At 37.1% G+C, this 16,867-nt stretch overlaps 1 protein-coding gene across 1 annotated transcript in view; it reads left to right on the top strand.

Annotated features, from left to right (window-relative positions):
• LOC145674667 (uncharacterized) overlaps positions 1-16,867 on the top strand; it is a 271,952-nt gene that overhangs the window by 160,358 nt on the left and 94,727 nt on the right. Inside the window, exon 5 of the mRNA XM_081744892.1 lies at positions 10,344-10,526. Coding sequence (XP_081601018.1) covers positions 10,344-10,526 — 183 coding nt within the window. The remainder of the gene's footprint in view (positions 1-10,343; positions 10,527-16,867) is intronic.

Here is a 16,867-nt window from a genome sequence, read left to right as displayed (position 1 = left end):
ATGAATCTTTAAGTTTTATGTCCCACGGTTTTGCCGGTTAGGCTAAAGAAGACGGTGATGATGAGAGATGGGTGAAATGGTGGAATAAAGAAAGTGTGAGAAACGGGAGAATCCCGAGAAAACCCACGAACACGGTGTTTGTCCACCACAAAGTCCACATGGCTGTGATCGAACTAGGGACCCCAAGCACCGTAGGTGAACTCTCTACTACTGAGCTACCGCCCCCCCCCCCCAACACACATACATCATGGTAAATAAAGTGATGACTTCGCTTCTTCATATTTTGTATGGCCGGAAATTCTCTTTTATCTTATTCATTGGAGGCAAACGCTCTTACAGATTTAGACTGGACTGCAACTGAACACGTGTGGTTTATTGTTCAACAGCCCTGCAACTCTGCAAGTAAACAAGTTACCACCAAACGGAATCTGTAATAAGAGGTCCCTCCCTACAGAGGTTCATACTTTTCTTTACTGAATAGTTTTAAGCTCTTTCCTTTTTTATAGGAGGCAATAAAAATAGGAGAAGAACAATATTACTTTTCTGCGGCAGTGTGTCATTTATTTGAGCAAAGCTATGGTAGTCAAAATTTGCAGGCACTCCTCAAATAACAGGAAGAATCGCACAGCTATTTACAAAGGCAATCGGAAAAACAAGTTCATTTCTCTGCTTTCCTAATTTTTACAAACCAACTCACTACCAATTTTCCATATATAGAAAAGTGCCCCTTCCCCACATAAAGGAGAATTTTAAAAATGCTAGGGCACATTCTGTTTATTTTCAATAAAGAGTTAATACACTGAATTTCAGCTCCGTAAGTTTAACGGGTTGCGTAGTAGGGGAGCTTAAGGCAAAAAAATGGCCAAACCCTGCACTTTGTGTTAAAAAGGTGCCACTGGGATATATTGTTCCCCTGATCCAACTAAGCAGGAATCGAAGTGGCCCCACTCCGACAGGTGGCCAGAATCCAATATGGCGGCTATCAAAGATGGCCGCCTCTGCGAATTCATAGTGTTGGTTTTAGAGGCTTATATCTCCTTAACTAATAGTCCAATCTTCACGATTCAAAAACTAAATGACGTAGAAGATAACAGGGTCTAATAAATGGGCAAAAGGTTTCATATAAGACTGAAATTAACACCTACAAAAATTATTTCATTTGTAATTTTACATTTCTTATGATAGAGTTTACTCATATTTTTTTAAAATAACAAGTAAACGGCTGGGATTATCGAAAAAGATGTCGTATAACGTTTTAAAGAGTGTTAAATTATCTTTCGTTTGGTGTATAGTCCGTTCAGATTGGTTAATAAACAACGAGGTTATGACAATTTAAAGATTCACGTTGAGTCGATTGATTTTCCCAAATTTCGAACGAGAGTTCATTTACCGTAATAAAACATCACTGATGGATGCTGCATTGTACGAAACGGATCATTCTCTTATGATGTGTTCTTCATAAGTCCCATTTTCACCAGATCACAAGACAGCCTGACCGAGCCCGGTTATATGAATCCAATATGGCGGCCACTAATTACCATCCTTAAAGATAAGTCTTTTTCGAAATATTTATTGCAGTATCTAGATTTATAAACAAGTACGACAAAGTAATAACAAACATTTTTCTCTCCTCCATCCTTCTGCCCCACAGAGTAAGTATGGGAAGGAATGAATTCCAAATCATATTTTGAAATACGTCAAAAGAATGGGATAGAACGGAGTGGTTAAAAGACTTGGAGTAATAACAATTGCACTATTCTCGAAGTATTTCCATTGAAAGTAACAGTGGCGTAAATCCCGTGTAATGTTTCTGTGGGAATAGTTCGGAATCACAGAAAAAGGCAAAGTTTGAGGCGGCTACGCAATTCTTGTGTTATCAAGATATCGTCGATTCAAAATGAAACCGTACGAAACACGGTTAATGACGATTATGAAGAAGCCTGAATCAGAAGAAATAGAAGTTAATAGTATAAGATTTCGTGAAAGGATTCTTCGTCACAGGCCAGAGCTAACAGCTCATCTGTCTGGCAGAGAATATGTTTTACCTTCAGGAGGATCTGACATAATAACTGAGCTGGAGAAAGATATTGATGAAGATGCTATGGCACTAAGTCGGTTGTTAAGATGCTTCGAAAGGATATGGCAAACCACAAGATTCATTTTGCAGGAAAATTTGAGAATCACTGCCGGGAAGATTCTGTTCCTCCTTCACTAATAGCTGCTGTTTATATGTTACTTTATGGTTCATCTGTCACCCCTGATAGCAACGCAAATCAAGCAACTTCAACTATTAGTTAACTTTATAATTTTATAATTATTATTTTATAATTTCCATCAGAAAGCAGGCGATATTGAAACAGAAGCAGCAAGGCATAAACACAATCGCATGCCACCTCTTCCTCTCTATGTTGGGCTGAGCGTGTATGTTAAAACTCGTAAAAAAATCTCTCATAAATGAATTGCATTCACTAGGTGCAATTCGTCTACACGTGTACAGGAAATATCTTCAAGTCTTTCTCAGTGCTTGATAAATCAAAGTGACAAAATGGGTGTGTCCTTCCACTCTTCGTCGAGGTATTTTAACCGTTGCAGCATTAGATAATATTGACTACAATTCATCTAGCACAACGTCAAAGGATTATTTTCATGGTACGAGCATTTCTATTTTCCAGCATCCTTCTAAGGATAACCGTAGCATTCGACGTGACCATGTCTCACTGGATAAGTGAATATAAAAATGAGAACTGCTCCTGCTCTCCCCGATAATTATGCTATAGTGCCTCCTGCTTATATCATTAATAAGGAACAAGTTTTACCTCAACTGAACCCGCATTTTGTAGAGAAAGTTCTTCCACGAAGTGGGTTTTTCGCAGAAGAAAAAAACTAGGAGTGTTGGCTTGAAGCATGCTTAAAAATGACACTACTTGCACTTGGTCTGTACACCATGCCTCGAAAACTGAAACTCTGCAAATGCCAAGTATATGCTGCCTGCTTTCGTTGTTTAAGGAAGACTCTAAATCTGTTGCTATGATGCGGCACGAAATGAATGTTGTTCGAGAACTTACAAACTCAACAAAGGACAAGTTCCGGTTCTTCTAATGGATCAACCACTATTTGCCTTGGGGAAACGAATTCAATGGAATTAGCCAGAGTTATATGGCGAAGATCATCAAATTCTAATGCTGGGAGGATTACACATCGAACAAGCCTTCCTGCATCTTATAGGCAAATGGTTAGATGGAAGTGGTTGGGTAGAAATTTTATACAAGTCAGATGTAGCAACACCAGGAATCGCTGACAGTATATTGAAAGTAACCCACATTACAAAAGCTCGCTTTGCTCATCAGATTACTTTGACAGTTTTACATCATTTGCACGTGATGCATATCAGAATTCTTCATCAGGGCAATATTTCAATGACTGGAGCACTGAAAAGAAATCTTCGTGTCCAACGTTCAAGTTTTGGATAATATATTACCGTCTCGTGATTTTACTCTTAATTTACATCAGAGCCATACGTCAAGGAAATTTTAAGCTCTACGTTGAAACACCAAAACTAATGGCAGAATTGTTTTCCGCAATGGACCACCTTAGTTATGCTTGTTGGCTTCCCGTTCGCATTTTAGATTTGAAGAAGTTGGAAGAAACATATCCTGAGATTATGAATGCTTTCGAAATGGGTTACTTTGTGATAAGAAAGACATCAAGACCTTTCTTTGCAATGGCTATAGATCAAGCTCACGAACAGAATAACAAAATTATAAAAGGGGATGGCGGGGCGATTGGTCTCTTACACGACGACAATGCTCTTGTCAAATGGATGAATGCGGGGCCAGAAATTAGTAGACTAATTAATGAATTCAAAATGTCATATAATGAATATGATCTGATAATAAGCACCATGAAGATTACTCGTCGATGCAAGAAAGATTTAAATCGTCTGGTGAAAAGAAAGAAGTTTTCGTTGAATTGGGGAATCCGTTTGAAGAAAATAATGGACTTATTAATGTTGCTTCCAGAATCATCTATAGCGGTGATATAATTGAATCCCTATATTTAGCAAAAGAAAAAGGGTCTAATATGTACAAGGAATTTGTGCAAGAAAGATTAGTAGAATGTATTAAGCCATTCTTTTCGCCCATGAAAAAATCTTCTCTAGTGCTTCATTCTTCCCTTCTAAAGAATAAAACAAACAGAAATAAAATAAAATTACTTAAGATGGACGTTGAGCTATTCTCTCGCTTGCTACGCTTCAGTCAAACAAGACGACTTGACTTGGATGAATTCTTTCAGCACGAGAGTCAACCAATTCCACCGTCTCTCTGCCATAATTCACAATCCTGAAAAAAGTCCGACTTAGTTATGCTTCTTGAGAGTGAAGCCAACATCAAAGAAGAACACTTTCCTAATTCTTGTGATGTTTTATTATTTGATGGAGCAGTTTTGGTTCACATTTTGCAACCAGCATCAGCAGAAACATTTTGTGATTATTTCCAGTGTAATTTCTTCGAATATGTTCAAAGAGAAGTAGACACATTCCATGCAAAGCGATTGTATCTGATATGGGATAGATACTCTTCAAAGAGCATAAAATCTTCCACAAGAAAAAGTAGGGATGTAGGAATAAGGACGAAGTAACACCAATTACACCAATTCCTAGAAAGTGGAACGATTTCCTTTGTAATGACGAAAATAAAGAAGAACTGTTCCTGTTTCTTGGAAAGTCTATGTGTGAAAAAGAAGGAAGTAACTTTGAGCTAGCAACGAGCAATGGATATCACATAGAAACTTCAAGAAATCTTCCAATTTTTTTAAACAAATCATCAGGAAACCATTTAGAAGAAGCTGATAGTAGGATCATGTTACATTGCTTTGATGCAGTTAAATGGACACAAGAAGATAGTTATCCGCACAGTAGAAACAGATGTTGTAATACTTGCTGTATCGTTTTTCTATGACTTTGAGCGACACAGTTTAGAATAATTATGGATATCTTTCGGCACCAAGAAATATAATTGATTTCTCCCAGTTCATCATATTTCAATAGCATTAGGAAAAGAAAAATCAACTGCGTTACGAGGCCTCTACGCGTTTACAGGATGTGATACAGTGTCATAGTTTCTCGGACATGGAAAATTATAAGCATGGAAAACATGGCTTTTGTGTCCAGAGGTGACCACAGCTTTTCTAACAATTCCACACCCTGTAATCAACATAGGCAAAGATTGTTTTAATTCACTACAACGATATGTTGTCCTATTATATTCAAAAACAAATGAAAAATTTCAAGTTAATGAAGCCCGGCGAGAATTCTTTTTGGAAAAGGGCAGATCTCTTACTGCCCTTCCTCCAACTTGTGATGCCTTGCTTCTTCACACCAAGTTTAAGCATACCAAGCTGGACAAATATGGGGCCAGGCAATAAAGAAGACAGCACATATTCCTTCAGCAGTAAACTGGGGATGGACTGACAATGGAAGTGAACTTTCTCTAACATGGACTCCCATTCCAGTTGTATACGAAGCATGTAGGAAACTCTTTTTGAAATGTGCCTGCAAAACATGTACCACAAGATATCGTTGTAGAAGTGCAAGCGTCCCGTGCTGCTTTTTTGTTCTATGTGTAGGGGAACATGTGGAAACATGATGGAAACTGAAAACTAAGATCTAGACCAATAAAACTTTCATGTAAGTAGCACTCATTATTTTTCAAAATTCAGTTGATCCACAGTAAATTTACACCACGTTGGAAACGTACCAATAAATAGATAAACTTAAATGTATGATTCTATATAGAATAGATTGTACACAAAGTAATATTAACTGTTCGTCGAAATCATAAAACTGTTTGTACACATAGAAAATCCAAAAGATATATTGTGAATTTCAAATTATCGAACCAAGTGTTTGCGTTGTGTTTCTGTTCTTACAATACGAAGGAAATTATTTACATTCTAATTTATAACAATATATTGCTTTATGTAATTTCCTTATAATATTGTAAAGGGTATAAAGCCAATGTCTATGGTTTAAAGACAGAACTTACTTCTTAGTCTTCCTGTGCAGTTCCTCTTTCAATTCAGAAGAAACCATATAAGTTATCTATCGTGACGCTACACACGTAATTTCTTAAGATATTTTTAAACTTGATAGGTGATATTATTTTGTCCGTATTCGTTTACAAATCTAGATACTCGGGTCAATATTTCGAAAGAAAATAATTTTTATGAATCATAATTAATGGCCGCCATATTGGATTCGTAACCGGGCTTGGTCAGCAGGCCCGTAGCCAGCCCACAAATGTAGGGGGGCAGGATGAAGTTAGGGGGGGTGATCCAACCATATTATAGTTCATTTGCAAGCCTACCTTGAAAATTTTAGGGAGACAGCAAAAATTTAGGGGGAGCTGGCCCCCTAGGCCCCCAAGGATACGGGCCTGTTGGTCAGGCTACTTTGTGCTTCTGATGAAAGTGGGACTTATGAAGAATACATCATAAGAGAATGATCCGTTTTGTACAAAGCAGCATCCATCAGTGATGTTTTATTACGGTAAATGAACTCTCGTTCGAAATTTGGGAAAATCAATCGACTCAACGCGAATCTTTAAATTGTCATAACCTCGTTGTTTATTAACCAATCTGAACGGACTATACACCAAACGAAAGATAATTTAACACTCTTTAAAACGTTATACGACATCTTTTTCGATAATCCCAGCCGTTTACTTGTTATTTTAAAAAAATATGAGTAAACTCTATCATAAGAAATGTAAAATTACAAATGAAATAATTTCTGTAGGTGTTAATTTCAGTGTTAGATAAAACCTTTTGCTCATTTATTAGATCCAGTTATCTTCTACGTCATTTAGTTTTTGAATCGTGAAGATTGGACTATCAGTTAAGGAGATATAGACCTCTAAAACCAACACTATGAATTCGCAGAGGCGGCCATCTTTGATAGCCGCCATATTGGATTCTGGCCACCTGTTGGAGTGGGGCCACTTCGATTCCTGCTTAGTTGGATCAGGGAAACAACATAACCGAGTGGCACCTTTTTAACACAAAGTGCAGGATACTTCCCGTAAGCTCCCCTACTAGCGAGATACTCATTTTCTTTCCCGCAAAAATTTGAATCCTCACTACCTCCTTAGGATATTATGCATTATAATAAAAGCAATATAACATCCCAATTTTGATTAAGGCCGAACTATATACCAAAAGTAATTTCATTTGACTTGGCAATTTGACCGTGATGATCAGGCACACATAGTTACATGCATTTTTTTTTTTATATTCCAGTGATTCAAAAATGTATTTTTTTCCCAGTAGTTAGCTCTAAAAACTCACAGGTCTCGAAAGACAAGTTGTAGTGTAAGTCCTATTGCTATTATTACAATTAAAAATATCAATATTCAAAAGTGCCTGAAGTTCTTTTTTCACTTGGTTAGATATACTCAGCTCAGGTAGGTAGACAGAAACAAGTGGAAAAGGAAGGGAAATGAAGGTCTTGAAAGTAAAACAGAGACAAATTTACCAGTCTTCAGAAGATACTGTCTACAATGCAGTGAGCAGAGAGGGTCGGTAGACCATACTGAGTCGGTGGATCGCAGTGGGTCACGGTGGGTGGTGGGTCCCAGTGGGTCATAGTGGGTGGTGGGTCACAGTGGATCATGGTGGGCGGTGGGTCACAGTGGGTCATGGTGGGTGGTGGGTCACAGTGGATCACGGTGGGTGGTGGGTCACAGTGTGTCATGGTGGGTGGTGGGTCGCAGTGGGTCACGGTGGGTGGTGGGTCACAGTGGGTCACATGCTGTTGACCCACGACCCACTGACCCACTCAGAAAACTTGACCCACTTGGTCCACTGACCCACTCAGAAAACTTGACCCACTGACCCACCGACCCACTCATAAAAGTTGACCCACTGAATACTCTATAAAACTCTCAAATACTCTCAAATACTCTATAAACAAGGAAGGTTTAGCAGTAAGAGTCTCTAAAGGTACATGCATCAAGTATTCCTAATGTGTCAACACCATTACCCACCACCCACCGTGGCACATTCTGAAACCAAACCACTCAAATCACCCTGATGTTCTAAGTTTTTAATGCCTAACTCTAAACATGTTCCCGAAGCATCATTCAGTGTTTCACCCTCCGAATTGATGCATACCCCATACACTGAAAGAAAGATGCAGCAAGAGGAGGACAATATAAAAGAAAAAAAAACTGTTATTTTGAAGGCCTCCCTATACAAGCATCAACGTCAGACATTATTAGAAGAAAAGGAAAAGAGAAACGAAAGAAAAAGACAACAAAGATGGACATAAGACAAAAAATGAAGGAATGATAAACTAATCAAAGAATAGGCATTTTTTAAAGATGCCAAAAAAGAACAACGGGCACAAAATAAGCGTCGGAAACAAAAGAAACCGGAAAAGCAAATATTGTATGACACCAGTAAAGAGGATGACAATACTGCCTGTATTTACTGGAATGAGCTTTACTCGGACTACAAGGGTGGCGAGAGATGGATCCAATGCATCCAATGCTGTTGTTGGGCCCATGAAAACTGCTCTGGGACCGAAGAGGAAGATGTCTATTTTACTTGCGACTTGTGTCAATAGGAATTCTATCACAGCAAAAAAAAGTAAAGAAAAAAATTAATTTATTAACAACTCATCAAATCGTGTATTTTATACTTATTCCTATATTTTGCAACAATAGTTACTTTAGGTCAATGAACAAAAACTTGAATTTTGTTCAAACTCTTAACATTTTTATTTTCCCATGAGCATAACAATAATATGTCTACCCAGTTTTACGCCACTAGTGTGCCAAAACCTGGCAAAATGTCTTTTTTTTAACATAAAAATTACCTCCAGTTACAAATAATAATAATAATAATAATAATAATAATAATAATAATAATAATAATTATTATTATTATTATTATTATTATTATTATGTTTTTAAAACTGTGGTTGCATCAACAGATAAGTAGTGCATTCGTTTTTCAAAATTTTGTTCCTTTGCGGTTAAAACGGTGATTTCTGAAAGCCTTCTAGCCTTAGTGTCCCGGTGTTACCCCAATCTCCCCTACATAATTTTTATTAGCGTTTGAATAAAACATGAATCTGCGATGTGCCATAGTAACGGAAAGTGTTTTGATCACAGGTGTTCATCCTTTAGTTAGGGTGACTTTAGTGTTTAGGAATTCTAGTTTGAATCTCGAGGCAAATAGTTAATTTTGCGGATTAAGAGATCCGTTATTTTAAAAGTGTATACCTTGGAATTTTTTTAAAGTTTAATTTTGTGTTAAGATCAAGCATCTTCTCTAGATTCACTGACATAACTGTTCAGTTTTTTTGATTGGTGAATATTGTGAAGTTTCATTTTACGGTCGTAATTCTGAGATATGTTTTACTTATTTTATCACTGAAAGCAAGATTGGTTTAATATGATGCCATTTACATAAGGCCCAGAATTCATTCACGATTTGTAGGGTTTACATTATGTAGTTATTTTACAATATTTTAAATATTAAACGTTATTAGTGATATTACACAGTGTTTTAATTGCACACTATCACTAGGCTAACAAATGCCTGCAGTACATTGCCAGACTACTATTGATTGCCAAAGTCAGTAGCACTCTGTATTTATCCTGTATGTATGTCTCTGTGTAGCACTCTGTATGTATGTCTCTGTAGAAGTCTGTATTTATTCTGATGAAATAGACCCCTTGTGTTTGTGAAGAAAGAGCCAGGTTTGTTGTAATTTTGATAGTATCCCTTGTAAAACGCAGCATGTGACATCACTTCCTGTTCCTGATTTCTATTTCAACGTCCCACACTGTTTAAGATGTTATGATGGGATTTTATGGTTATTGTGCTCATCATTATATGTGACAGTCGTTTTAAGGGAGTTTGAATCGAGACTCGTATGAAAAGACAATTAGCTTCTACGGAGTCTATTATCGTTGTGGTTATGGGAGCATAGAACAACCAGTTGAGAATTCACAGGTTCAGTCGAAGAATCAACACGTGCACGTCTATCCTGCAACAGTGCTTTAAATGAACAACCACGAGCTGTACGGCTCATTACTGCCATAAGAGCAGAATGCGTAGTGTAAGTTAGATTGCGCAGATCAGTATCTGACTGTCACGATTAACGTATATAATCTATCAACTCCTACCACGCACTACTATTGTTACGATACGTAATGTGGGCAGTTCAATTTTAGGTATGTAAAACGGCTTCCATTTGGATGACTATGTAACTGTATTATGATATATTTTTAAGTATACATTACACTCATAATTTCAATTTCAACTTTCACTTGCAGGATGTCTTGGTTTATATTGTGGATAATAACTGTTGTAGCAGCAGTGGCAATATCATTTCACCTTTATTGTATTTACTACGATAAAGCAGTTGCTTACGAAGTTGAAACTGGATATCAGTCTTCGAGGTCAAGTGTAATGACTCTCGCGATTTGCACACGGCAAAAGCATGACTGGGAGAAATTGTAAGTACAATTTTCTAGAATATTAACATGTTGGTTTTAGTACAAAATTGTCATGTGAAACAACCGAGTACTATATACTTGTGATTTAAAAAAAAAAACTCTATATTTGTGACTTTAAGTATAATTGTTGAACAGGGTTGGTTTATTGAGAGTAATTAATGAGATAGCGCAAAGTTGAGTAAAGAAACAGGTGAAATTTTGAACGTTTTGATTCCAAATTTTACCAGTTTGAGGTAATCGGGCTATTACCAAGATGTAGAAATGAAGGTTTAAATGCATGTTTAAGTATGCAAAAATGTTGTTAACATTCGCTTTTTTACGTTAGTATATACGAATTAACTTCTATAAGAGCTTGGTTCAATTATTCACCCCATTTTATTTCAATAGATTTGAATAATGAAGTTACTGTAAATAAGTTTGCCAGGGCTTCAAACATTGAAATGAAGTTCAACGTCAACGGCTAGATGCATAATGAGGTCAAATAGCTGACTATGATGTCACTTTTAGTTTCTTAAAGAACAAACTATGCTAAAAGTGCACCGTTTACAAAGTAGCTATTAATAAGATATATTTCTTGTTTTGGGGGATTGTACAACATACTCAAGCTCTAAGGGGCGGACTGGGTATATTAGGGTCTAGGCCGCGGTTACCAAGAAGGGCACTCAGACAGGCAAGTAGCCAGGATTTCGTGAAGGGGGGGGTCCGTGACATGAAATACTGTGGTCATCACACCAGGGGCTCGATCATTTTAAACTATTTTACAGGAACATATATTGCTTCGTTTAGCGAGGATTTCGTAACGGGGGGGGACGTGACATGAAACACTGAAGGCCCAATCGATCTAAAGTACTTTACTATCAACATATATTGGTTTGTTAGGACAATAAAATGACGATATGTTGATATGTATTTTAATAACAAACTACGAAATCTCGAAAAAAATAATAACAAAAATACTATTGAAAATGATTTTACATAATTACGTTCTTCCTCTGTTCATTCAAATATAACAATTTTTTCTTTCATTATGACCTCAACTATTTATAAAAAGTACAAATTCACTGTTATAAAAAGTACACTCATGTCGAAATTGATTGTCGCATATCTATGACTGTCTTCTTGTAAGAATATAATTTGATCATGATTTTGCAGGGTACTTTTAACACGGATAACATGTGTATAATCGGGAAATCTATAGGCCCTATTTGTGGTAAATTTCATAGGAAAAGTATTATAAATACGAAAATTGGAGTGAGTAAAACGAAATGTTGCTAAATGGGCCAGAAAGTTTTATTTTTTTGTTTTTATTGTTCTCATTTACTGCTCTTTCGACAAAATTTGCCACTTACATGTCTTTGCCGAATATATACATACTAACATTATCAGAAATACTGGGCGCATTCGTTATCAAATTATACTCCTACAATAACATATTTATTGACATGCGACAATAATTTTGGACATGAGTGTACATACTCACTAATGCCTTGTAAAATATTTTACAATATCTGCGTTCCTTTCTGTGTTGAATAAAATGTTAACAGAACTTTATTTTCATATATTTTTTTGTTTTTATTATTCCTTCAACTACTGTCTGTTTCAAATAACAGGTTAAAGGAGTAGTAGAAAATTGTTTTTGAAATAACATGTTTGATACTGCAAGGATGCGATGACGAAAAAGTATGATCAAAAATGTCCACGCTGTTACACAAGCGGCATTATGTTTTCAGAAGCTTGAAATCTCTCTGACTAGTTGCATAAATTCTAAGAATTGCGTAACCTCCGAAAATTTCAAATTCCCTGACTCTTCCAGGATATCCCACTCACCTCGCCACCATGCATTCTGTAATACAAATCTCCTCATAAAAAAGAGTAACCAAAAGTTTTCTGTAGTTTTTTTTTTAATTTTTAACGCCGATTCTTCTTTTTCTCACTTCGTTTCGTTTTATCCTTCCTTATTTTTTCATTTCTGGTCTCAAAGGGGGGGGGGGTCGGGACTGCTACCAACTTCCCTTGGCTACTTGCCTGCCTCAGATTATTACAGCAATTTCTAACACGAATTTCCAATGACCAATGAACATCTGCAATGAGCCCTCGCATTATGCAGTTGTAAACTCGTTGTTACTTTGTAGTTTATCAAATCTATAATTTAACATTGGTCATTGGAAATTTGATGTCGCAGCAATTTTTAATCATGCAGCAAAGCACAGGACTTCTAGAAACATAAAATCGAGGGAATATTTTATAATTATTATTGTATTGCCATATAGTAGCTGAAACACTAAACAAATAATAGTCAATAACCTTTTACTATGGAATGAATGGCACAGCTTACTGAAAATTGAAACACTAAACAAATAATAGCGGAATGAACGAGACCGCTTTATGCTGAAACAATAAACAACTAATAATTTTAAGAAGTTAAGATTCTTTTCAGTCAAATGACGAATTGCAGAGTTCCTGAATAAATTCGTCCACGGACTCTACATTTAAAATGTCTCTTTCCAGACTTATTAGTAAAAATGTGTCCAAAATGTCTTCAAACAAACTAGCTTTGAGATTTGTTTTCACTAACTTTAGATTTAGTTTTGTTGTCCTTTGTATTTTTAGCTGAGAGATATAGATTGTTAAATTTCGGTTATTTTCGCATGTCACCTTTCACATGTCACTTGGGTGCATGGTAAAGACGACGCATATTATACAATGTCTAAATTATTAAAACAACTAGACTGATACAGAAATTGATACAAAATTTTCCCTGCACCTGACAAACAATTTTTACACAAGGTGTTTGCAGCATCATTATTACTCTTGCCGTGAAACCCATCCAAAGATGTTCCATCTTGCATAGCAGGCTCAGATGCATAATCATCATAATCATATTTGTCTTCTACGGACTCTGATGCACACTGAGAAAAAAAATTGTAGGTGGCGTACTTAAAAAGATAGGTTACATGCGTAATTCCTGTAGTTTTTGGACTTAACGTACAACAGACGTATAACTGAAACCGCATGTTTTATAATACTTTCCGTATAAGTGTTCCATTTATACGTACTTTCCATATGAAACAATACAGGCGGTCAGGATCTCTCATACAAATGGATGTATATAACATATAGCTGGCGAAGATAACATAAGTATAAGCATGTGATATACGGAAAACTGTTAGATGCCATACATCCTGCAACGGCATGATATAACATCTAAGGGCAGTGCCTATATTGCATACGGATAACGTATGCTCCGTACTGATTTCTATAGTAAGCAAGAGGATACCGTATGTTTGTACAATATACCGCTGTCCGGAGAACGGATTTTTCTCTGTGCATGATTCTCTTCAGGATCATCAAAAAGCAGAACATTTTGTGACATAGTGACAAACAAGACAGAGAATTGCTGGAGATCTTTGCATATTTCCTCCTGTTTTATACTTAACTTTTTCACAAGAACTCTGTAAGCCCCTGGAGGCACACGAATTTTCGTGATTTCCAAAAGTGCTTGAGATGCAGCATTTGAAGTTCAGACAATTATTTTGGCTTCTGAAATATATCACTGACAATGTCGTAACTGCATTCAGAATTTCGTTGAAGTTTTTTTTATTCTGAATAAATCACATTCACTTACATTCTGTCCATTTTTTCAGTAAAGTTTTAGCTTGAAATTTTGATTTCGCATCAAAGCGCCTGTCCTGTACAACATCACCAAAGAACAATAAAAATATAAGAAATCTTGATGATGATGATGAAAGTCGTGCTAGTCTTCGCTTTCTGTTTCATAGCAAAAAACTCGTTAGTGTCGATTATCGCATTCAGTGCCTTACCTTTGCTCAATCGTCGTGTTGCACCAACTTTTTGAGGTTTTCGTAGTCTGCCATGTCCCTCGTGGATTGCATCAATCATTTTCTTCCGAGCATCCATTTTTTTTAGGATTCAGACATGAACACAGCACTGGTTTGAACCACACAAAATAAGTTTGCAGCTTCAAGGATCTGCTCAGTTTAATGTGGTATAACCAAATTAAGAGCATGAGTCGTGTAGTGGGTGTCAATGATACCAGGATTATCATTCTTCAGTAGTTATTTAAGTCATTTATAGTATCCACTCAAGTTAGCAGCTCCATCAAAAGAGCAGCCTATAATATCAGTCATAAAACATTCTTGGCAGAAAGTACTCTTTTGATTCCGTTGTAAGTTCCTTGTCCTGTAGTGTCGCTGTTTACGACTTTTAACAGCCTCTCAAATACTTAACCGTTTATAACATAGCGAATTACTATAGCCAGTAGATTGAACACTGAAACATCTTGGTTAGAACCAACCATTATGCGGAAAATGCCCACTTTCTTGATATCTTCCACTATTTTCTTCTGCAATAACTGTCCAATGATATGGATTAGTTTATTTATAAACGTTTTTAATAGAAAAGTCATTGGCGATCCTCTTCCCTTCCCTACTTTCCCGACGTTGCTGCAATTTCTGGCGCAGTTTACTGAGCGATATAGCTTCCTTAACATGCTTTTCTAGTACAGCATAATATTCAGCCACTACGAAAAACCATTCCAGAATGTTCCCGTAGCTATTTCTGTCATGCAGTTTATAGGCAGATTCAGTGTTCCTTGTTCCCCTGTAAGCTACGTGTTGTCTTCCAATGAACAAAAACACAAATAACAGCTTAATCACAGCTCGCTTCTTCTCTACTTGTTTTTCACCCAGATTTCTTACATTAATATCACAGAGAGATCATACATTCCTATTATTTTGGATCTGCTCTAATAATTACCTACACCATTATTCTCAACGTCGTACTTTATGACATTATCGCTTACTGGACATGATTCTGATAGGGCACTTTTATTCCAGCAGTATTTATGATGGTGAAACAAATTCCATGCAAACACTGTAGCATAAGCCAAATACGAAGCATGTTTCCTGTATGAAATAATATAGTGTAGATAATTCCGAAAACGAAGCGTGTTTTCTGTTCTGAATGAACTTGATATTTGGACTATGCAAAAGTAAATACATTTTAAAAATCCACCGTTTCAAATTTTTGAGTTATCAAATATACACCTGCAAGATCTATTAATAACCATAAATGACTAATCAGCCTGTTGTTAAATATGGCCCCAGTTACAAACCAGGCCCTAGTCTTCAACGATGAAAGGGAACCAACTGCCCAACGTAATGTAGAAAGGGCGCAGGATCCCAACTGCCCGACATAATAAAAATGGCCCAGACCCCCACCGTCCAACACAATGAAAAAGGGCCAAGACCCCAACTGCTCAATGCAACGAAAGAAGGGTCCCATGGCCCAATATATTGAAAGAAAGGCCACAGTTAAAAACTGAATCAGTTTTCAATAGTAAAAGATGGGCCTACCCACACATTCATTAACAAAAGGGCCCTATTGATAAAGTTTACTTACTGATGGAATGGTGGAAGAGGTGTAGGGGTGTTGGCAGCATATTTACCAGTAGTCTACTGAATTATTTTGCTTTCTCCTGCCTTAGCTTTTCTCTTTCTTTCTTTATTGTTTTTATTATTTTTTGTAAGAGGGCTTAGGCCGCCATTGCGGCCTAGCGGCCCTGGCCAGTCCGCCCCTGCAAGCTCCTTTTGATAGTCAATTGTATTTTTTTGTAGTTATTCAGCGCAGCACTGCATGGTAATTATTTTTTGTCGCTTGTTATTCCTTCTTGGTAAGCGTAGGACATATGTACTTTTCGCAATCAACATATACCTTCATATATTTTCTGTCTGTGGTTCTAGCTCACAAGTGTGATCGCTCTTACTTCGGAACATTTAGCACTGCATTTTTTTTTGTCCTGCCACGCGGCTCTGTCTGCACGATTCCCTGTCAGATGAGCCTGGGATAAATGGTTAACACAGGAAGTCTCGAGCCAAAAGGGCTCCGCATCGAAAGGGCCTCTCGGCAAAAAGGCTCAAGCCAAAGGGTCTGTGTCCGAAGGACCCTACTCAAAGGGACCCAATTGGGGTTGACAAACACCGTCTGCGTGGCTTTTCTCGTAGTTCTCCCGTTTCCTCTTACTTTCTTCATTTCTCATTATCACTGTCCCCTTTAGTCTAGCCGGCATAATCGTGCGACGTAAAACTTAAAGATTTCATTATTTTTTTTAAATGACCCAAGCTAAATAGGGCCCACGTGAAAAAGGGCCCTGCGAGAGAAGGGGTCAAGATTAAAAGGGGCTCCGCGACATTAGGGCAACGGTCAGAAAGCCCAGGTAAAAATGGCTCCAAGGCCCAAAACCCTGAGATCAAAGCTAGTAGAGAAATTAGAGGGGCACGACTGGATGTCGTCCTCTTAGTAAGCTAAGGTTTTTTAAGAAC

The sequence above is a fragment of the Thermobia domestica genome, chromosome 17, assembly GCF_964235325.1.
Source record: "Thermobia domestica chromosome 17, izTheDome1.hap1.1, whole genome shotgun sequence".
NCBI lineage: Eukaryota > Metazoa > Arthropoda > Insecta > Zygentoma > Lepismatidae > Thermobia > Thermobia domestica.
This window is presented reverse-complemented; position numbering and strand designations above follow the sequence as displayed.